Here is a 21,742-nt window from a genome sequence, read left to right as displayed (position 1 = left end):
CTCCCAAGATGGCGGCGGCTGGCGCGGTGCGGACGGCGAGCGGGCGCTCCAGGAAGCTCTTTGACATCTTCGTCGCCGAGGTCCCCTGGACGGTGTCGAGTAGTGAGTCTGGGCCCACTCTACTATTTCTCCCCGGTGCGCGGGGGGCTGCTGTGGGCCCCGTGGTCGGGAGGAGCCGCGTGCGGCGGCTGGAGCCGGCGCAGGGCGTATGCCCGGTCGCGGTTGCTGGCGCGGCGCTTACTAGCGGCAGGAGGGAAGAGAAGCGGGGGCCTGCTGTGCCGCGAGATGCTGGGCCTGTGTAACCGGGTGTACCTTTCCCCTCCCCAGAGGAGCTCAAGGAGTATTTCTCTCAGTTCGGGTCAGTACAGAGGTGCCGGCTGCCGTTCGTAAGTATTCTCTTCTCTTTCTCCAGACCAATTTTAGCGTTTTATCCGCAGAATAGGAAAGAGCCACTAGCTGGTGCTGTCCGGTTTTCCAGTAGGAGTGAAGAGATCAGTATTTAAGAGTGTGTCATAAAGCATTTTCCTTATTTCTGTAGCGATTACTTTTTGGAAATCTGATTGTTGTCAAGTCAAAATTGCTTTGCTCTCAGATCTTTAACTCCCACTGGGTGCTTCTCAGTGTCTGAGAATTGTGGTCCTATTTTATGTTTAATGATCCTATTCATTTTGGAAAACTTCTAAAAAGCAAATTCTCTCACATTCTGTTGTCACTGCCCCTTCTAAATTATTAACCTAAAAGTGTTTTAGATTCCTTAGTATGGTGTTGTCTTGCTTGTGACAAAAAATAAAACCTTTATATGTCCGGTGTCGTTGGTGTAATGGAAAAGTTCTTGCATTTTGCTGATGTGGGTTTACATCTCATCCAGAGTAAAAGGCCTCATGCAGAAACCACATGCACTTTAGGATGCTGCTGAACTGTTGTGTCTTAGCTATTTAGGTTATCCACATAATCAGCATGTTGATTAAGGCTGCTAGTTTCTAGTGCAGTTTCTTAGAGACAAACAGTCAAAAAAAGTGTTTCTCTTCTACTCTGTTACGGATTATGGGTAACCGCTGATGGAGCAGCGGTTCTCCTGCCTGCCTGTATTTCTCCATATTAACTAATCTTTAGTTAAAGTAGGCTCAATATGTAGGGAACTTCAATTAAATTGGGTTCAGTATCAGTTCAAGACTAGTTTGGAAATGCAGGAGAAATAGGTTGAGACAATCTGGTTATTTTTGAAAATTGAAGTTCAGGATATACTCAGTAGCTTCCTCTCTGCTGCAGTTTGTGTCTTTTGTCTGAAACACTGCATTATTCATTGCCAAGGCTGGCAGCTTACTATAAACCTGCCTTCATCATCAGTTAAACTGCTGCACATTTTTTGGCTTAATGTATGTATTGGGAACATTAATCCTTAAAACTGACAGAGTTGCTTCTGTTACAAATACCTGCCTGTGCCTAAGACACCCTGATTTAAGGGTGCAGTAGGATACTGAAACAGTGCAGTGTGACTGCAATACTTTGTAGTTTAAACTTTAGCAGTATCCGGAAACGCTGCTAATCATGCCTGAAATTTAGTGAATTCAGTGGCAGACCTGTTGTGTCCTCATCTATACTGCTTGGGATAATAAGCAGTCTGTTGAACCTGGTTCTTCTGCATTGTTCTCCCATTTATTGACAACTGTATTTGACTGACAAATTATTTTTAAAAATAACTTTCCAGTGCAGTTTGTGCTTGTCAGGTAGAATTGCAGCCTGCTTTCTTAGTGTTTTAAACAGCTGCTTTATCTTGCTGAATCTTTTCAAGTACTTGGGCAGGCTTGTTTTCAAATCAGGCAGCCATTTAAATGTCAGATTTGTTGTGACTGGCTTGACAGTAGATAATGCCTGCAGTTTGAAACAGCCAGCCAATGTCTTTCTCCAGTCTTCAAATGTACCTTAAATCTGTATGATTGCTGGACTCAGTTTGAGAGGAAAGGGTGTAAAATAGCCTCTGCTAAGTTACCTCATGTCTGCCAACAATAAGTATCTTGAAGTATGAAACAGGCTTTTGAAAAAGGTGTTTTTTCTGATTATTCTTTAATTCTTGTATTGAATATCTATATGAAATTATAACAGCTTATGTGAATCCATTTTATGGCACTTGAACTGTTTTTTTAATTGGTAATTAGGACAGAGACACAGGTTTTCACAAACGCTATTGCTGGATTAAATTCTCAACTCCAGAAGACGTTCAGAATGTGTTTCAGAAGGACTCCCACATACTTGAGGGTGCCAAGGTAATAGACATGTCTATTCTGTTAATAATTCTGCCTTCTTTTGGACATAGTAACTCTGCCTTACTAGTTTCAGGTGAGGTTAATCACTTTGCCACTTAAGGTGCTTTTAGTGTAGTCTTTAAAAATGGGTACTGCTTTTGTTTATCTCCTAGTCCCAGCTTGGCTAGCTAGGCTCTGCAACATATCCAGAGCTCAAAACTCCTACAATGCTAAGCTAAAAGAGCATTAATGTGGCAAAACTGTTCAGGAAATGCTGTGCAGCTAGGTAGTATCTCAGACAGGTTTCTGCAGGTAGACTCTTAACGTCTTCTGTGTACAGTAGGAGGAAAAAAGGGAAGACAAAGAATTTCAACTGAACCTTTAAACTGCAGTGAAAACAGACAGCAGGTGACAAGAGTGTTCATTTCTTAAAAGCTCAAGGAGAATGCAGCTGTCTGCTTTCATGTGTTCAGGATACGTTTTAAAGTTAGCTCTAGTGTAGCTTTTTTACTTAGAAGGACACTATAACATTCTAAATACCAGTGAAGAAAAAATAGGACACTACTTGGAAATTTCAGTGCATTACTATTTTGTATCAAAAGATGGCATACAGCATCAGTTTAAAAATTTTTGGTCTCTTACACATACCAAGTAGTCTGTCACACTGACAGCATTTTGGCTGGTCTATTAGAGCCAAAACTATTCTTTAGCTTCATTGCAGTGATTTGGAGAGCAAAGTTGTTTTTGTTTGTTTTTTTTAATCAAAACAGCCACCGCTTTCCAAACGCTTGGTATGTAGTAGCATTAAGACAGATAACAAGAAGGATAAAAGGATAGTGCTATATTTGAGGTCATCAACTGCCCAAAGCTATTAAGAAGTTAGCAGGTCTTCTGTCAAAACCATTAACAACTTGCCCTAGTATGGTCACTAAATAGGGGCAAATTATTGTGGCAATTTTATTTATAAACTTACTTACACCTTGCCTTTACAAGGATTAGACTTACTACCTGCTTCAGACCTAGTAATTTGGAAAGAACGTTGAACAACAAGCATTTTGCTGTCACTGACATAAGCAACTATTTTATTTGAATACTTTTATTTGCAAATATTTAGTCTCTCTCTAATAAGCAGGTTCCGTATTTCAAACACAACGAGATGTCAACATTAAGATGAGTTGGCAAGAGACTTTAGGAATGCCTGCAGTACCTTAATTGTGGTAAAGCTTGACACAGTTCATAATACTACAGAAATCTTCAGTGGTTGTAGTTACTTCAGTACATCTTCCTAAGAGTTGACCTCTGGGTTACAACTGTAGGGCAGCACATTAGAAGCAGAAATTAAGCAGCTGTGTGCTAAATTTAATCTTAAAATTGAGAAGCCAGGCAATAGGCTAAGACCTAGTAAATTGAATTGAAAGTAACAGGATGTTATCTATATGTGGTTTTCAAAATAAGTAGTAAGATTAGTGTAGATGACTTTCTCAAGATTGCTGGGAGTTTCTTTGCTGCTTTTTATTCTTACAGTTGTAATATAGCTTACATTCACTTACCTGCCTGGGAGTCAAGAAGCATCCTTTAAGAGATGCAAGAGCAAAGAGGCTTCTACATAGTGAAATAAAAAGCAGAAGGCAAGCAGTGATTAACCTGTTTCARTTTCTTGAAAAAGGATAGCTGCTGTAGAAGCAAAATGTATTAGCACTTCTCCCATTTTATTCTAGACTAGACTTAGATAGTTACCTTATTAATCCCACTTGAAATTCCAAGAAGCTTTTAAGATTCATCTTGCTGAAACACTAACTGTTGCTATGCAAATCATATCCAGCCTTCCTGTCAGGATCTTAGCATCTGTGGTTATGGCTCATGAAACTGAACAGGTTACAGACCCATCTGCCTTCCATAAGACTGTTTTAGAGGGTAGAAGTGAAAAAATATCACTCCTTCCTGCCCAACTAATATGATTAACTTCCATTTCTTTCAGCTCTCCCTCAGACAGCAGCGAGGTAGAAGACACATTCAGCCAAAGAACGAGTCGAAGTGAGCAAGCAGTGGAAGGAGGCTTTATTTCACTAAATGTAAACAAACTAAAATAAAGATCACTGAAAAACTGAGTATTTGATTTAAAACAGAATCCAGCTGTTTCCCCTCCAGGTTCAAATAAACTGTGGTCAAACTAAAGAAACACTGAAGTCTATGCTCTCTAGCATCCCTATTACAGCGTAAGACAGGGTAATTATGTGCAGCAGGAGAGTTTAACGTACACAAAAAATGCTTTAGCTATTTACACAACCTAAAGCTGTAGGAAGGGCTTATATTCTTACCCTGAGATGCTGGCCTACAGGGAATTAGCAGAGTCAGAACACTTGCTAAAGAAGAATTCCCCTGTGAAATGTTTCAGTGGTCTCCATTCCTCCACTTTCCATGGGTAGCTGTTCTATGTAGAATTACTGTGTGTGTATACATATATATATATATATATGTATGTATATATCCATACAGCACAGCAGTGTAAAGAAGCAATTCACAACTCTATCCCCCTACACACAACTGTGATAGTAAAAATGCCTTTTCCATGAAGTCCAAGCTTATAGTCCATTTCCTTGCTCCTCAGGAAGTGGCAGCACTTACTCCTTCCTCCTCTTTTTGCCCTCATGCTCATGTTCTTTAGGGCGGCTGCTATCAGATGGCCGTTTGGAACCACCATGTTGTTTAGCTTCTTCCAGAAACTTGTCCAGACCAAATGGATCCTCCTCAAACTGAACTGGTCCATCTCTACCCCTCCCTCTTGTGTTACGATCTGAGTTAGAAAACTCTTTATCAGGAACAAATCTGCAGGAAAAAGATGACACTCAGTTGCTTGGCATTTAAGAGTGCTGGATCAGATTATTTTAAAATATTTTTCTTACCTATTAGTCTTTATTCGTGCCTCTAAGTCATCACCATACATGTCCTTATCCACATTTTTGCTTGGTCTGTAGATGGTCTGGGCCATATCTTTGCCACTTCTCCAAGGCTGGTCATAAACATTATAAATTTCATCCTCTCCTCCAGCAAAGCCACTGTCCATACCCTGTGAAGGAGAAAGATGAACAGCAGTGTAATAAAGATCAGACTGCAAAACTTCAGCTAATTTACTCCAACATCAAGATACACTTGTAGTGTGATCCAGATTCATAGAGATTTACCATCAATTTCAGATGAGTTCAAGCACTTCATTAGGATATATGTATGGGTTTGGGTCTGGGCTTAAGTCCAATCATTACAAGCCAGGAACACTTCCAGAAAGCAACAGGAAGGATTATAGGCCATTTGCATTTCAGAATAAGGGATCACTTCAATCTGCCTTGCAAGCACAGCTGTCTACAACAGCAAGTGAAAATGACAGGAAAATACGTATTTGTTATAATTTCCAGAAAACCTGATTTGAGCTGACTGATCCAAATCACACAGATGCTTATGCAATCTGTAAAAGTAGGAGAAATGCCCGCTTGTTCTATTCTGATAGATCAGCTTTCCCCCCTGCCTACAAATTTTTCATTCATTGGAGACATGAAAAGTTAGGAAGATTGATTGACAAACTGCAGGACTATTCAGGAACTTTTTGAAGCCTAATCAGTTCTATCTCTGAATAGCACAAAATAATCAGAAAATAAGTGTTGCTGTTAAAAATCCATCTTAAAAGATACAAATAGTTAACATAGGCAGTAACAGAAATGGCAAGTATTTACTTGCTTCTCTCTCATAGAAGATTTCCCTTATTCAATCAGTATATTCATACAGAAGACGGAGTCACTCCAGATTGAAGGCAAAATAACTTTCTTCCCCTCCTCCTCCCCAGAAAGTCCTTTAATCCAGTTACATATTCAAATTTTCCATTTTTTGTTACAATAGCTACGCCATAAAGGAGATCAACAGTAGTTATGCCAAGTTTCCTTTCAGAGCTCATCCATACCATCCGTGAGAACAGGGTCCTTCCAGTACTCTGGCCGTACCCACAAAAGAAAGATGAGCTGTTCACATGCCCTGTTAGAAGGCTACACAGCTGTGAAAAAGTATTTTTACCTTGCTCTGACCGAAAAGCCGTTGGTCGTACTGGACTTCGTTGGATGGCCTGGGGTTGGGTACCCCTAGGGCAATAACTTCACTGATATCTCTGTTCTCATTTCTCTGCAACTTTGACCTGAATTAAAAATTAAGTTTTATTAAGTCAGATAAATCATATTTGGTTACATGCTGAACTGCAACCTGATGTTGCACTAGTTACTAACAATTTCCCTTGGGAGCTAGAGTTTCATTTTTGCTCTTCCTTACTATGTAACATTTAAAATTTGTCTCCTGGCAAAAGAAACATTTGGGAGAGAGATGTTCAGCTCAGCATGACATTTGAGTTTGCTTTCCATTATCTGCAGCTTATATCAAGCTGACTTGGTCTAAAATATCATTTTTTGCAAGAACTAGTTTGATTATGTTCTAGGAAGGCTGAGCAATCTAATTTTAAGATATTAAAGATTTTAAGCCTCCAGAAACTACTTGTGCTCAGTAATTTCACTGGCTTGAACAAACAAGATATTTCAGCCTACACTTACAAATCTAAGCTCAATTCAAATGAATAGGTAGAACAAACAAAACCACTAATGATATTCCAGTCTCACTGAAGTTATAGGATCCAGGTTCAATCTTCATTGTCAACATGTTAAATCTGAATATCCTGAAGTTCTGATTAAAAACAAGCAAAAAACCCCCCAAATCCACCATGCTCCTCCATACATCTGGAAGATCCTAAATTTCTTTGGTCAATTTTGGCTGAAGATATTCAAAGCTCATATTTTTTAAAATTTTTTATTTTTTTAAGAAAAAAAAAAAGATATTACACAATTAAGTGTTAGTATGCTGGCCTTATACCTTCCTAGCAACTAAACAGTCAAATACCTTTTATACATTCTTTAAGTCTTATAATTACAAATCCAAATATTTTCTGCACATAACCAGCAATTGTATTAGAGCTTTTAACCCTTATCAAAAGGTACTTCATACAACTGAGTATCTGCAAAAAGTATAATTCAAGCACTTGGATCAAACAAAAGGAAAAAAGCTCTGTGCAAGTTTATCTAACAGGGAAGCCATAAAGCAGTTTGCTTTTGCGACTCACCTTTTGTCAGGGGCTGCCCTGGAAAGATTCCTGTCATGCTGTCTCTCTTTGCGCCGGTCATGTCTGATTTCATCTCTCTCTCTAGCTTCACCATCCTCTGTACAAAATTGAGATTACTATTTATATACAAATATTTTAAATTTAAATTAACTATGCCACAGTCACTAGCACAGTGATTCAATTCAGTATTCATTTACATAAGAGAAATGACCATTAACACTAATTATTACATTTTATGCAAACTGAACAAACATAGAGAAAATCGTGTCTTTCTTATACTACAAACAATTAACTGTTTTTGACAAGATAATTGAAGTAGATTTATCCAAAACTATGTTTTCTTAGCTTTCAAGAACTCAGAGAACTTGTTAATCTAGGAAGTAAAACCTGAAAGCACTCACAGATCATCATACAATAATTATCCCTCTTAATACATGCTAGTATAAAAACACCATTCAAGCACGTAGGCATCTCTGTATGCCACTAACACTCTGTGACTCGGTATCATAGAACCACCCCACTTGGAAGTGATCTCAGGTGGTCTCCAATCCCAACTCCCACTCAAAACAGGAGTGATGCTGAATTCAGATCAGGTTGCTCAGGGCTTTGCCCACTCAGCTCTTGAAAACCTGCAAGGCTAGAGACTGTCAACCTCTCTGGGCAATCTGTTTCACTGCTTGTTGTCCTCACGTAAACATAAAGTTGCTCTTTAGCTGCAACAAGCTTTTCTTTCTTTTTTTTTTTAACTAGGTTAGAACAGTCCATGAAAGTTGTTACTTTGACATCTGAATTTCTGAACTACACTGACATATGACAACTGAGTTCAAATTCAGATCCCATCAAAATAGATCCCCATTAACTAGCCTAATTCACTGGTTGATCAAGTAAAGACATGAAGAGCAGATTTCATGCCTAGAAATTACAGTTGATTTTTTAACTACTATAAATTCTCAGGTTATTTTTCCCAATCTACACTTTAGAGAGATATTAAATGAAAAAAAAAATCCATAAACCCACAGCATCCTCGTAACAAAGAAATGTACCCTTTTCAGCATGGGTTTTGATCCCTGCTCTCCTCTCTCTGGCTTTCTGGGCCATTTCTCGCAGCTTCTCTTCATGTTTCTCCTTTTCCTTCTGAGCCATCTTCCTCTCCACCTGGGCACGCATCTCTACAGCCTCACGAGCCTGCGTATATTAACACCCCCAGTTAAAACAATACAAAGCTAGCATCTGGGACACTTGGGTCTTGGGAGTTACCCAGTATGCAGGGCAAAAATCAAGTCAGAGAGAAAAGGTTCAAAGCCTGGCAACCACAGCAATTAGAGCTGAGAAACAAAAGCCATGAACTCCAATGGGTTAAATCAGGCTGAACCCGATTCAAAAATCTTGGGGATAACACCTTATGTTAGCCTAGCAACAAGACCAACTAAAGAGCTACAACCTATTCACAGTCGATTTTTCCAAGGAAACGAACATGCAAAAGAAGGTGGAACAAACCAGTTTAAACAGTCACCTGACCTTTCTGTCAGCAATATAGAGAGCTTCAGCTAGCTTGGCAAAGTTTTCATTAATGTGAACTGTCTGTAGTCCTCTGCCATCTGCAGCCAGGCGCTTGTCTAATGGAATGGTGTAACCCTGGAGTTGAAACAGATAGACAGTTAGTCAGAGGAACAAGTGTTTTGTAATAAAAAAAAAAAATCACAAAAATTGCCCATCATTATCATTCCTCAGTGAACCTGCTTTATGTGTATTCCAAATTTGTACTAGACAATGCTAGCTTCTCTCCATTTTTTCCCCCCTCATCAGGATTGTTTTTCCTTCAAATGACATCTCGATAGACTGAGAATTTTTTGATTGATAAGCTCCACTCTTTGCTTTAAAAACTACAGACAACAGCTTTCCTGGTCTCTTAAGCAATTTTACCACTGGTCCTTGTAATTTGACTTCCCTGAGCTGTTTTTATACCTATCGAAAGGTTAGAGGATCCAAAATGAGAAAGTAAGGGGAAAGACTGTCAGCAAAAGCCAGAGAGACTAAATGCAATCTAGACTTCAGCTTTTGAAAGCAAAAAAGCATTTACAGAAGATAGAAGACTCTTTATATAGAGCTCTACAAAATATTTGCTTTGCTTTTAGCATCTGTAACCTAAAATTTGATCTACAAATTAGTGTCAGTCCCAGTTATGCAGCTGCGTTAAAGCAGAAAAAAAAAATCCTAACGTGCAGCTTTTTCTTCCTCCATTTGAAGAGGCTGCCTCAAAACAAAAGCTTGTTAAGTTTAAGAATGATTAGATCAGTCACTGTAGCATATTATAAACTCTCCCTTCTCTCTGAATATTACAATAAAATAAAAGCCCTTCTACCTACTGATAAAACCAAAGGGACAGCACATACCTACTTTTACAAGCAATAAAAATAGCTAAGCTAACCAGTGATGAAAATTATTTTTGCATCTTTGCAAAAATTAAGAACTTTCAGAACTTTCTGGAAATTCAGACTGCAGTATCAAAAAAACACATGCTTGGTTTTACCTTTCACTTTTTCAGTTTAGATGGCTTTACTTTTACCAGAGGATTGGTTTCAGGGTGCTTTCAGGATTTTATCTAATGTTTCTTCTCTCAGAATATATATATTCTCTCTCAGCTCTATATTCCTGTCAATTTGGCAACCATAACATATAGGGAAGAGAAAAAGCAAGCTGTACAATTGTGTGTTATCCATGCTGTAAGCAGTCAGTTTACCGAACTCTACGGGTTGAAAACTAGTGTTATTCAAGCTGTAGATAATTCACAGAAGTCTCTCAGTAGGGTGCAATTCTAGGAAGGTGAATTTATAACAACTTAATTACCTTTGCATTTTTCCAGTTTGAAATGCATGGGGGAATTTTCCACTCTTGCTGCTCTTTCACAGTCATCTGAATTGAGAGAGGAAAGAAAGTTGTCTTTAGATTCATAGCGAAAAGAAACACTGTTTTCTTTATCACAGGCAGCTATGAAACTATTTAGACAAATTAGAGTACAAAGTTCAGGACACTGCTACAAAAACCAGAACCCTCTTAGCAGCAGTGAGATGTTAATTTGCATACTGCCTTTGCTCACACAAAAGAAAGTTATGATACAGCTATTCAGCCATCTCCTTAAACTATCATCACTGAACACAACTTATAGCAAGCTTGTTAACATTTAATAGTTGTTCAGGCTGTGGGAACTGATGAACCACTGCATTCATTTCCCAGAAGGAAGACAACTTTTAAAAAGCAAGCTCTAGTGTTGTCTACAAGCAGCCTGAGTGAACCAAGACTAGAGCCTTGGCAAACTCATCCAAGCCATGGACAGCTCCAGAAATGCAGACCTGCATAAAATGTATGAGAATTGTACTTAACCTGTGATGAGTTATATGGAGAAAAAAAAGAAAAAAAGCAAAATAAAAAACACAAAACACACTCTCAGGCCTGCCCAAACACTAGACTGCAGCAAGCACCAAGCTTATCACTTAGTATCACATCAGAAGAACAAGACAACTATGCATAGAGACGAGATTGATCAAAGTGGAATTTGGGAACCCACCTAGAAGTCAACCCTGAGAACGGCTACTGCATTTCATACCTTTCTACTGGGAGAGTGCATTACTGGAGCTGGAGGGGAAGGTGGTCCACGCGGAATTTTCTTGTTAATTCTGAACAATTAAAGAACAAATATGATCAGCACTTTGTATGAAATACACTTCAGAATCTTCTACTTGCTACAAAGAAGTTTTGAACAGTTACTTGAATCTTGGAGGCTCCATGGGGTCCTTCTGCATTTCTACCATCCGAATGACTCTCTGTTTTGCTCCGGAGTTGAAAGCCACACCTTGCTGAGATGGTGTGTACCTGAATAAAATGGTCAAAACATTCAGTTCTCTGCATACATTTGGACATTCCTTTCCCACCTCAGCTTTCATTTAATTCACTATTCAGTTGTTCACACCAGTTTAAGACTCTTCCACTGTAGAAGCCAGCAGCAGTTGACTGCACAGAGGACAGTGAACGCAGAACATCAACTACACCAGAAGGAATGCAACTTTACAGGGCTACATTCTCCTGCATTAACCTAGATTCCAAAGTAGGAGAAACTAACAGACACCAAGAATGTCACAATACTCTTTTCCCATGTTTGTGAATTTCTGGGGACATCTTATGGAGTAGAACCTCTTCACACACTTGGAATTCACGTCAGGCCAAGTTCAACTCTGCTGTGGAATTCTCCTGTGGTTGCAGCAGAGAATCATCATAAATATGTACCAGCCTCCTAATAATTCTGAATTCTTTCCAACTGCTCATTTTTATTCAAGGGAAGAATCTTGTTACCTAGTTTGTTTCGGGAAGAAACTCCCAGTAAAGAGGTTGTTCCCACAGCAGCAAGATTCATAGTGCTCCTTAACAAAACAGTCATTTGTTGCTGAAAAACAATAACCCCTCAAAGTTTCACAGCTATTGATATGTTAAGATTACTTCAAACCAGGTTGTCATTAGTAGATTAATTCAAAATACATAATTTGGTTTCATACTACTTCAAGAACAGAATTTAAGAGGAAGAGCCGTGTTCTCAAAAAGTCAAGGAATTACTTTGTTTTATTCAATTTTATATGTAACTGCATCTCACATACACCAGTACTACATACCGAATATACTGTGCAGGAGCTAGTTTGTCAGCTGCTCGAACTGGCATAGCTGCTGCAACTTTTTGAGATATCGATTTTTCCAAGGCTGCTCTTGTCTTCTCTGTGATCTGAAGTCAAAAATATCATAGTGTGCAACTGATAAATATGCAAGACATACAGTGCACCTCAAACAACAAGGCATAGCAATGCACACAATACCTCTCTAATTGCTTCTTCATCAGGCCTTTGCAGTTCAGGATCATCCACATTCATAACCTCTTTTGGCACAAGATCCGTGTATTTGCTGTAAATAACCTGAAATACAATGTATTTTATTAGTGCTGAAAAAAAAGGAATAAATAGAAGAAGTATTCCAAAGGAAATGCTTCAGGTCTAGATTATACTTTAGGGACTAATTAGCACCTGTATACAAGTCTAAATGCATTGCATTCATACATTTTTTAATTGCTTTCATAGAATAAGAAAATAGTCTAGACCCCATTTTACAAATTATTTACAAAATAATCAAAGTAAAGAAGCAATCTGACCAAGTATTAAGTAAATCACTGTCAGATCTGTGATTAGACACCATCATTTCCTGCTTTCCATTCCTATGCTATTCCCTTCTTAGATTCCCCAAGATGTACAGAAAATCCACATTTATACTTCTGTTTTCAAGGATCACTTAGCAGCTAGTTTCACTAGCTTTAAACTCTAATTTTAAATATAGACAAAAAACAGTACTAGATAACTTTTAATGAAATACAATAGAATCTTTTCCCTTTATGTTTCACATCAAAGGGTTAAAAGATACTAATTCAATTGGAGTAAAGTGTACGTTCAACTATGAAACTAACCTCAGAGTTGCCTCAATACTAATTTGGCACACAAGAACCATTTACCGCTCTTATCCTTCACTCCTAACATTTCCAATCCTTTAATATCAATAACATTCCAGCATCTTAAAAGTTGAATGATAGGCATCTGAGAACTAGTGTTCCTTGAGAGTAATTAAGTCTAAGCCTCAAGAATATTAAGGCATGAAAAAACAAGTATGCTAAAAGATATCAAGTTATCCCAAAAGAAAAAAGAAGGGACAGGAGGGGGAAACTGAGGAAGGACGCTAAGAGATTCTTTCAAAACTATAGTGTATCTGAGAGATATCTAGGATATAAATGAACTCCATGAACTAATTAGATCCCCCAAATATTGCACACGTATGGGAAGCATCAGCAATACAGATCAAGAATATGGATGAAATTAGTCTGAAAATACCCAAATTCATATCTCCAAAAAATGACACATTTGCATGTTCTAATTAAGAGTCCTTTTTTTGAGGCAATACAGACAGAGTCAGATGAAAGATACTACAATGTGTTGCTTTCCTAGATATTTATCTTATTTTATTAATCTAATATAAAGCAACTAAGACTGTTTGATATTCTATCATGCCCACTCACTATCCTTTTTCATCTATGAAATTTAAAAGGAAACCACCGCTTGTGTTTCAGGTATTTCATTTTGATGGCTTCTGAAAAGCAGAATCTGAAGTTTATCCACAAATCAAATCTTCAATTTTGGTACAACCAGTAATTCCTTCTCTGGCAGAGGCAACCTTCGCAGGCAGTAATTAGAAACCCGTACACCAGTATGCCATCAGAAAGGGAATATTCTTATCTAACTAGCTGCATAAGATACTTTAGCTCATGGTAGGATTTAATCATCAATCACATTCACAGTTCTATAAGAAGCTTGATAGAAAGAAGTGTCTTAACAAAAATTTCTTATTTTTTAACACTTAAATCGCTCCCCACAATGTATTTTATTCTGTGTATCCAATGCTTATCAATCCTATGTGTAAATCAAGAAGCTACTACAAAGCACTGCAGAATAAATGCCTTCCTTTCTAATTTTCCTGTTTTTACAGAAAACATTCTGTTTTTCATCATCTGACGTACACAGCATTTTACAAGCCACTACAGTGACCTGGTTGGAAGCCTGGCAAACATAGCACAAAGAATTGCTGATAGACTCTCAAACCAAGCTCTTTTGAGAAGTTAAATACATTATGAGTAATGAATACTTTCAATCGTTTTAGTTCTATTCATATTCTCTTAGCCTGACCCATTGCTGTGATAAGAGTTCCTTAAACAATGCAACTACCATCTCTCATGAATGTTTCAATTTAATTCACAATATTGAGAGAAAAATGCACACTAGATTTGTGGTTCCTTTTTCTTTATTAGGATCTAAGTCACAGTACAGGACCAACAAGACGACTCTTGCTCAAAAAGAATCTGTATCATCCTTGCCATAAAAAAAGTTACAGGCCTAATAGTATTACTCCTCAATCTCATTTCCATTTTTGTCTCTAAAGACATACTAAGAAATTATGTCTCCTTATTTTCCTAATAAGGAGACTGAACATCAGCCTCCCCAAATATCTCAATTATTGATGCTCCAACTGCTATTTTAACCTGGCTATCAGTCACATCAGTAGAGCCAGTATTGGGAGAATCCATAGCAGCACAACAGCTAACCATGCAGCCATTGATGAAAGTCTTTCACCTGGAGCTACATGGAATTCATCTTTGGATCCAAAATCATGCATCCAGATTCATCTTTATCACATCTGTTAGACTTTCTGCTAGCTCCAAACAGAAGGTTGTCACACTATCTCAATTATAGTAGTATTTTTTGAGGAAAATTCTCTGAAGCAATTGTTTATTAAACGCATAAGGGAAGAGATGCAAGAGACATGATCTGCTGCAATAGTGAAAGCTGCTGACAAGCAACTTAGATGTAGATGCAGCAATTCCATCACCCAGATCCTACATGAAAGCAGAACACTAAATTGAGCTTCAGAAGAATCCAGAAACTGGAGCAAAGTTACTTCTTAACTCAGACCAAACATTAGCTCATGGAATGGTCTGAGAAACACTATGTGGTTGCTGGTAGCCTGCAAAATACCCGTTTCCCTCAACTCCATAGAGATTGAAAAAATATCTAAATTATAAAATGTAGCTCTCATGATGCTGGAACTTCTGTATGTAACCCTACTTACACTGTACTATCACAAGCTGTATCTATCAAACCCAACACAGATCACTGAAGAACTGCTGCCTAAGGCATGTCTACTAATACTCTTTCAGGTCTCCTGAAAGACAGGACAAGCAATAATATTTCTGCTACTTCCATTTAAGTTGTTTCAAATATTGTTTCAGTTGTTTCATATATTTTCCCTCGGTTTTACTCCTCCTTGAATAATGATACTTGATCTTTAGTATCAGCATTTACATCCAACTGGATGTGATCAGAATCAACTTGATCCAGAATACACAGCTTAGAGTCAAGAATTAGGAAACCCTAATTCCAGTTCTGCTATTAACAGTGCTGAGTTTTAGAAAAATCACTTATCTGTTCCATACCAATAGGCATAGTCACAAAATAAGAATATTATTATTGCTTCTTTACAGGATACCACATGCATAAGTTAATGAACGCTGACACAGATCTTCCCAAATCAAATATAACAAATGATAACAGCTTTAGTTTAACCTCATTACAACCTTCCTTATCTTTTCCAACTACTTTTCAAGCTCTTCTTCCAAGTTTTTGCTCAGGCTCCAGAAAGTGCTGTGAAGACCTGTTCTTGGAAGCATTTCTCTAACTATGAGCCAAGTAAGGCACAGCAATTTCTGAGCTACTACGTAACTTTAGAAGATTAGGGCTACCATCATTTCTAGTATCTTTTTCAAAAATACATGGATCCTGATGTTCAAATCTAAACACTTTCATTATTTGAAAGTTGAACTTGATTCCACAGGTGAAGATGAATCTTGATAAAGTTGTAAAAACCGATATTTTTTCTTATTTATCTAGAGCTCCCCATAATCAATGTTATTTCATGTCTACTTTTCTGCTAAATGTCTTTTAATTCTTTGAGGTGTGTCAAATTTCTATTTAGTATCAAGTGTAATCACAAAATTTTGTAAGTGTCATTAATATTTTAGCATCTTCCTCTTGGCAAACCATTCAAGATGCTACATACAGTATTGCTCAAACTCTGGTGATAGTCCCCTCAAAAATATGGCCACTATTATTGTTTCTGTTTTGTCAGATTACTTTCTATGCCCATGACAGCTTGGAGTCTGCTCAATTTGACTTATTTTCTCAAAGATACTGCAGTAATTTAAGATCCACAAAATGAGGATATACAAGATGTGACACTTAACTGACACTCAGCTGAGTATTAGTTAAATATAAAATCCTATTGGCATTAACTTTACATATCTTTGGAAACTGTAAGATCATTAAAAAAAAAGAAATTGCACAAACAGCTGATTTTGTCTGTTAAAACAAACAAACAAGAAAAATTTTCAAGACACTCTTAGAATGCTCACTCGATTTTTGGTTTGAGGGGCAAAGTTCACCTCTTGTTTTATCCTTTAGAAAGCTTTCCCTGCATCCTCATTTGCACTAAGGCATGAAGCATGTTACATACATACATAAGCTTCTCAAGGCATCCTACAGTAAAGCAGGAAAAAAATTGTTATATTAAAAGTAATCTGAAAATATTCAGATTCTTCTCAGTACTACCTAGGGCTCCACAAGACTAAAATGTAATCTTCTCTTCTTTGGAAAGGCTACTGTATATAGGAAATTGAAACTTGCTCTCATTAAATTCAATGGAAGTTTTGCCCCAGTTTTGAACTAAGCTTATCACAGAAATTTTAGAGTATAAACATTAGCAATACTCCCTGCTGCAATTAAAAAAGACACCTTCTTAAAATATTGAAAACAGACAGAAATATCAAACATTATATTAAAAAGGCAGAAGGTGTATTATTCTGGAAGTTAAATAGTATCTTGTGTGTTTCCCCCACCCCACCTTTGCCACACCAAAATCAGGTGCTCTGTAACCAACCCTGCTTTCAGTTTCTTTCCTTTAGTGGAAGGCTAAGGAAGGCTATTAAACTATCAAGAAAGTTTTGTGTAGAGACTTTCATCACTGTTATTTTACCTTTACTCACAAAACAAGTAAGATCACACAAGAACAGCAACTGAGTCCCAGTTCATTTTATTCTCCAAGTCCAAGCGTTCATATCTCTCTGATGCTTTTCAGCTTTTTAACTTATAAGAAAACAGGACTGCACCTCAAGGAGGCAATTCAGTCATCTAATGCCAAATCGACGAGTTTAAGTATGCACAATGTGTACACATAAAATTTCCCCTGTATACATTCCCAGTCTACACATTTGAATGAATATTACCTTGTCTTTTGATTGTCCTTGCCGAGCTATTGCATCGTATTTTATTTTTCCTTCTGCATCCACTTGAACTGCCAGAGCATTGGACATTTTCTTCTTTCGGCCCATATCCAATGGATATTGGGCCACATGAATTTCTGGGAAAGCACCTCCATCTCCAAAATCCTGCACAAAGGAAAACATAGTGAATGACAGCAAGAAAAAAGAAGATGGTATAAGATTTGCCTGTTTTGTTCCATTTCCAAGTGGAGAGAAAAAAAAAAAGTTAATTGGTTCTAACAAAAGAACAAACAAACTAAATCATTGTCAGAATGCTCTAGCCACCATTATAGCTGTTGAAAGAGCAATTGATTACAGAACTTACACTTCTTAAAATAAAAGACATGCAGACTTGAAATGCATGGACCTCTTTCAGGAAAGTATCCAGAACTACTCCTTGCACAAAGGAAGACTCCGTATCATTGATTAGAATGTGGGGACACTACAATGTTACAGATGGTACATGATCAAATAATCAATTCATATGTGACATAAGTAGTTAAAATTTCAATAATTTATCCGCTACAATAAGGCAACTGTGGAAGTACTACAGTTAAAGAGCGTGACTTTTTAATGAAAATCTCTGCAGGTTATTTGTTGCCTTTCACATTAAAGAGATTTCTTCAATTTATTATGAAGTTTTGCATTCCTTTCCAAGCCTGTAGCACAGCTTTACAAATGGTACAAATGCTAAGTTACCAGATTTCCTTACTTTGACATACTAATACATTGACACCTGGGTAAGCACCTATTACCCCAACACTTTGAAAAGGGTTTGCTTCCTCTCTTGTTCAACATGTTGCTTCAAAAGGATTTAATGATGGAGGGGGAATAAAGAAAGACCTCTTAAAGCAGACCATCCTGATTCAGTAACATTGAAGATACAGAATTGGTACTTTTCCTAAAATAATTTCAGGCTATAGATCCAAATGCAGTTCTTCAGAGGAAGCATTTGCTTAAGCAGCACCACCATCTCCTCTTCCTTCTGCTGCAATAGCACAGCTTTTGTAGAGCCTGACAGTGAGTCACAAAAAAAGTTCCACCTTCGGTAGGTAAATCCTCTACCATATTCGCCATGTGGCCAAATAGTTTTGCCAGTGCAACACAGAGCGGACTGAGATTGGAGTAAGCAGCCAGAACACTTCCTTTCACAGCAGCACACACTTATACTAGCTTAAAGTGCTCACTGAAATACAGACCCAGCTACTGAAGGTCTTGCACAAGATGTCCCACATTCAACAATTAGTTATAGAATCACCGTTGCCTCAGAACTTTTTGCAAATCTTTTAAGAATGGATACTTTCAACAATGCCATCCTGGAATCRCTGGACCAAAGTTATGCTTTAGAAACATTTACTACCCTTGAAGAATTTGCATTTATGCAGGCAGAAAGGGAAGTCCTTAACAGACTTTGAGACCTGTAGCATTTTGTGGCCCAGTGATGCTGGAAACTGTTTGAAAATTTTGACCTTAACTTTTTAATAAGTTCTTAGCTAACACTTGACAGAATAATATACTAATTTTAGTAACTAAAAAGGTAGAGTAGGGAAAAGATTTAAGAGAATGTATAGTTCTTAACAGCATAAAAATTATCAAATGAGGAGCCTACAGAAGAATGTTTATTTTAGATGAATACTGGAACTATTTGAAGTCACCTTTTTTTTCTAGCACTAACAGATCATCACGGTACTCTATTTGATCCCTGATTTAAAAGACAGAATTAAAACATAATTACAATAGTAATGCAGTTGTTAGCTTTTGAAGTGATAGCATTTGTGAACAATGGAGGATCATGACACACTGTATCAAAACCTGAATAGCATGCCTTGTCCCAAGAACAATGGCTGACGACTGATCATAACAGGTCTCTGACATTTGTTACGTACCATGTAAAATCTGCAATTATTTTTCAAATCTACAATGAGAAATCATACCAAAAGATTTTTGTAATGCGAGTTATACACTTACATTTTTTTCTTCAAATTTTCAACTCCTCCAGTTGAAATTATGCTAAACAGGCCAGGCTCACAGCTGATTACCATTCAGGACTACCATTCAAGACCCTTCTGCCAGTAATACACTTTAAACTTGCAATTGTTAAAGTTTTCCTCTCATCTCCAACAAGAGTTTCTCCCTTCGTAACACTAGCTACCTTTTGTTACCATAAAAACAGAATACCCATAATTTTTGTAAACTGACAAGTCCATAGAACTATTTCCACTTTACTGCATAACAATTGTATGGAAGAGACCACAATACACTGCTTACCATAAAACTTTTTAAGTAACGCAATGAATTACAACAACTTCCCCCAACCCATGAACACATCCATCAACTTTGACAGAAGTTCTCTGTGTGGTAAGGCTTCACACAACTCTTTGTGCTACACTGAAGATGCTCAGAGGTTATTGCTGCACCAAAACCACTTTTTTTTTTCATTAACAGAAAGCACACTACTACAGTATGAGTTTACACATTTACCTCTAGCATCCGTGGTATCCATCCTTTCCGGTAACCATATGGGGGAGGTTCTCTTCGTGATGACACTAGAGCAGTCTGCCTTGATCTTTGAGCTCTTGTCCTTTCTTCTAGTTCTAACTGGTCCTGAGACAGCTGTGTTGGAGCTGGTAGAAAACTGCATATCCACAGATGTCACCAAATAAAAATGGTGATAGTTAATTTTCAGAATTTTGCTCAACAAAACTTAACCTATACTTGAGTCTACAATTACATTCTTCTTCTTCTCTACCATTGATTAATACAAGTTTATGAAACTTGAACGTTGTGCTCATGAAGCAAAGTGCAGTAACTTCCAAGTTTAAAGGGGCAAAGGCAATTTGTGCTCTGTCAGCACTGTAGAGGATTTCTATAAAATCTGATGTTAAATTCATATTCATATCCTGTTAGAACAGAACGTTTCAATGATCATTCTCTAACAGGAGTGTCACAGACCACAACACACTTTTTCCACCACTATCAGTCAGATAAGAGAAAATATACCCCTAGTTTCAGCAACTCCCCCTTCTTTTCTCTCAAGATAAACATCCACGAAGAGATCTATCAACAACCTTCCCTATCGGTACTAGACCGCTACCAGCCAAAGTCAAGAACTTGTGCCCAAATTCTTGACTTCTCACTTTTCAGCCTATCGGGACAGCTTTTTTAACACATCTTCAAGGAAGCGTCCACCTCTTAAAAGGAGGGCATTCCTGAGCAGACCACAGAAGCTGCACTCCAGAAGCCGGTCAGAGAGACACAGCAACTCGTAACAAAGACTATTCATCCTCACGAACGGCAAGAAAATCCGCCCCCCCCCCTCCAAAAAATCGCACGTATCCCATCGCCTCCCCGCCGGGGCAAGAGGCTTCTTCCCGCAGAAGCACGCGGAGAGGAGATCCCTCGCCCAGAACGCGGTCCCTGCACCGCCCAGCGCCTCCTCCGGCCAGCGCAGGGCAAGTCTCAGAGGGTTCCGTGGGCCCGGCCTGGCCGTCGCCGCCCCACGGAGCTGCGGCACCCGACCCACCGCGGCCCAACCTCCTCACCGGTCCGCGGTCCGGAAGCGCGCCCTCCGACCGCGGCTCTCTACGGCGGCTGGAAGCTCACAGAGCGGCCAGGAAGCCGCAACAGGCAAGAGAAAAATTGCCCCTCCCTCCCGATCTGGACAAACTGAACCAGCCAAACCCACCTAGTGAGCGCCATCTTGCCACCTTCGTCTTCTCCTCCGGGCTCAAGCTGGGATGAGGAGAGGCGGAAAGCACAGCTACGCATGCGCCACGCGACGCAGCTGAGGGCTGGGACTTGTAGTCTCAGAACCTCCACAAGCGGAGACAGAAGAGAGTTTCCTCACCTCTGTGCGCATGCGCACATGCCGCAGTGCTTCCTGGGAGATGTAGCCCCAGGTAGTGCGGAGACGTGCTGGTGCGTGTTGCTGTCATAGCATCGGTTGCTTCAAGGCTGTGAGAAAATGGCTGTGCGTCCGGGCTGAACGGTCTTTCCCACGTACAGGTCGGCCCTGAGGGCCTCTGCCTTCTTCAGGACTAACTTACGGGGTGCGGGATGGTGCAGGACATGTCCATCTGTGCAGGCTGATCTCTAGGCCACTGCTGGGCTTGGTGTGGTTCACTAAATGCTGCGGCCATCTTGGGGCCTGGCACCAAATCTGCAAGGCCAGGCACAAATCTGTTACCTGACAGACTCTGTCTGATGAAATCTCCCAACTTCAATCAACAATGTGTCCTGTAGTGCATATCTTTCCCACTTTGATACTGCAAAGACATTGCTGCTCTCTGCAAAATGAGACAGAAGAGGTGGATGCAGCTGCGATGGCACAATCCCAGAAAAGCTACTTCAGCAAGTTTCACACAATACTCTTAATTGAAATTGAAAGAAAAAAAAAGTCATTTC

General features: G+C 38.8%; 2 protein-coding genes across 2 annotated transcripts; one reads left to right on the top strand and one right to left on the bottom strand.

Moving 5' to 3' along the window:
* The first annotated feature begins 8 nt into the window (after positions 1–8).
* Positions 9–4,351, top strand: SLIRP (SRA stem-loop interacting RNA binding protein). Its single transcript, XM_085317616.1, has 4 exons — positions 9–102; positions 328–386; positions 2,157–2,264; positions 4,222–4,351. Exons 1-4 carry the CDS (start codon positions 9–11, stop codon positions 4,279–4,281), a joined length of 321 nt encoding a protein of 106 aa, XP_085173742.1. The 3' UTR covers positions 4,282–4,351.
* Positions 4,279–21,100, bottom strand: SNW1 (SNW domain containing 1). The gene is made up of 14 exons (XM_085317613.1): positions 21,024–21,100; positions 19,820–19,973; positions 17,303–17,464; positions 12,249–12,344; positions 12,051–12,157; positions 11,155–11,259; positions 10,994–11,063; positions 10,237–10,302; positions 8,908–9,024; positions 8,433–8,574; positions 7,390–7,486; positions 6,303–6,420; positions 5,147–5,310; positions 4,279–5,069 (listed from the first exon to the last, which is right to left on the bottom strand). Exons 1-14 carry the CDS (start codon positions 21,035–21,037, stop codon positions 4,865–4,867), a joined length of 1,617 nt encoding a protein of 538 aa, XP_085173739.1. The 5' UTR covers positions 21,038–21,100; the 3' UTR covers positions 4,279–4,864.
* Positions 21,101–21,742: the final 642 nt, after the last annotated feature.

The sequence above is a fragment of the Rhea americana genome, unplaced genomic scaffold, assembly GCF_003343005.1.
Source record: "Rhea americana isolate MKP2758 unplaced genomic scaffold, rheAme1 scaffold_5, whole genome shotgun sequence".
In the NCBI taxonomy this organism is placed as follows: Eukaryota; Metazoa; Chordata; class Aves; order Rheiformes; family Rheidae; genus Rhea; species Rhea americana.
Note: the sequence above shows the minus strand (reverse complement) of the source record. Positions and strands in the feature narration are given on the sequence as shown.

Excerpts from the sequence above, each read along its gene's own strand:
- SLIRP (XM_085317616.1), top strand. The coding sequence starts at position 9 with ATGGCGGCGGCTGGCGCGGTGCGGACGGCGAGCGGGCGCTCCAGGAAG. Across the intron at positions 103-327 it reads CCCCTGGACGGTGTCGAGTA|AGGAGCTCAAGGAGTATTTC; the intron begins GTGAGTCTGGGC and ends TCCCCTCCCCAG. Across the intron at positions 387-2,156 it reads AGAGGTGCCGGCTGCCGTTC|GACAGAGACACAGGTTTTCA; the intron begins GTAAGTATTCTC and ends ATTGGTAATTAG.
- SNW1 (XM_085317613.1), bottom strand. Across the intron at positions 17,465-19,819 it reads GGATACCACGGATGCTAGAG|GATTTTGGAGATGGAGGTGC; the intron begins GTAAATGTGTAA and ends TCCTTTGTGCAG. Across the intron at positions 10,303-10,993 it reads TGCACTCTCCCAGTAGAAAG|ATGACTGTGAAAGAGCAGCA; the intron begins GTATGAAATGCA and ends CTCTCAATTCAG.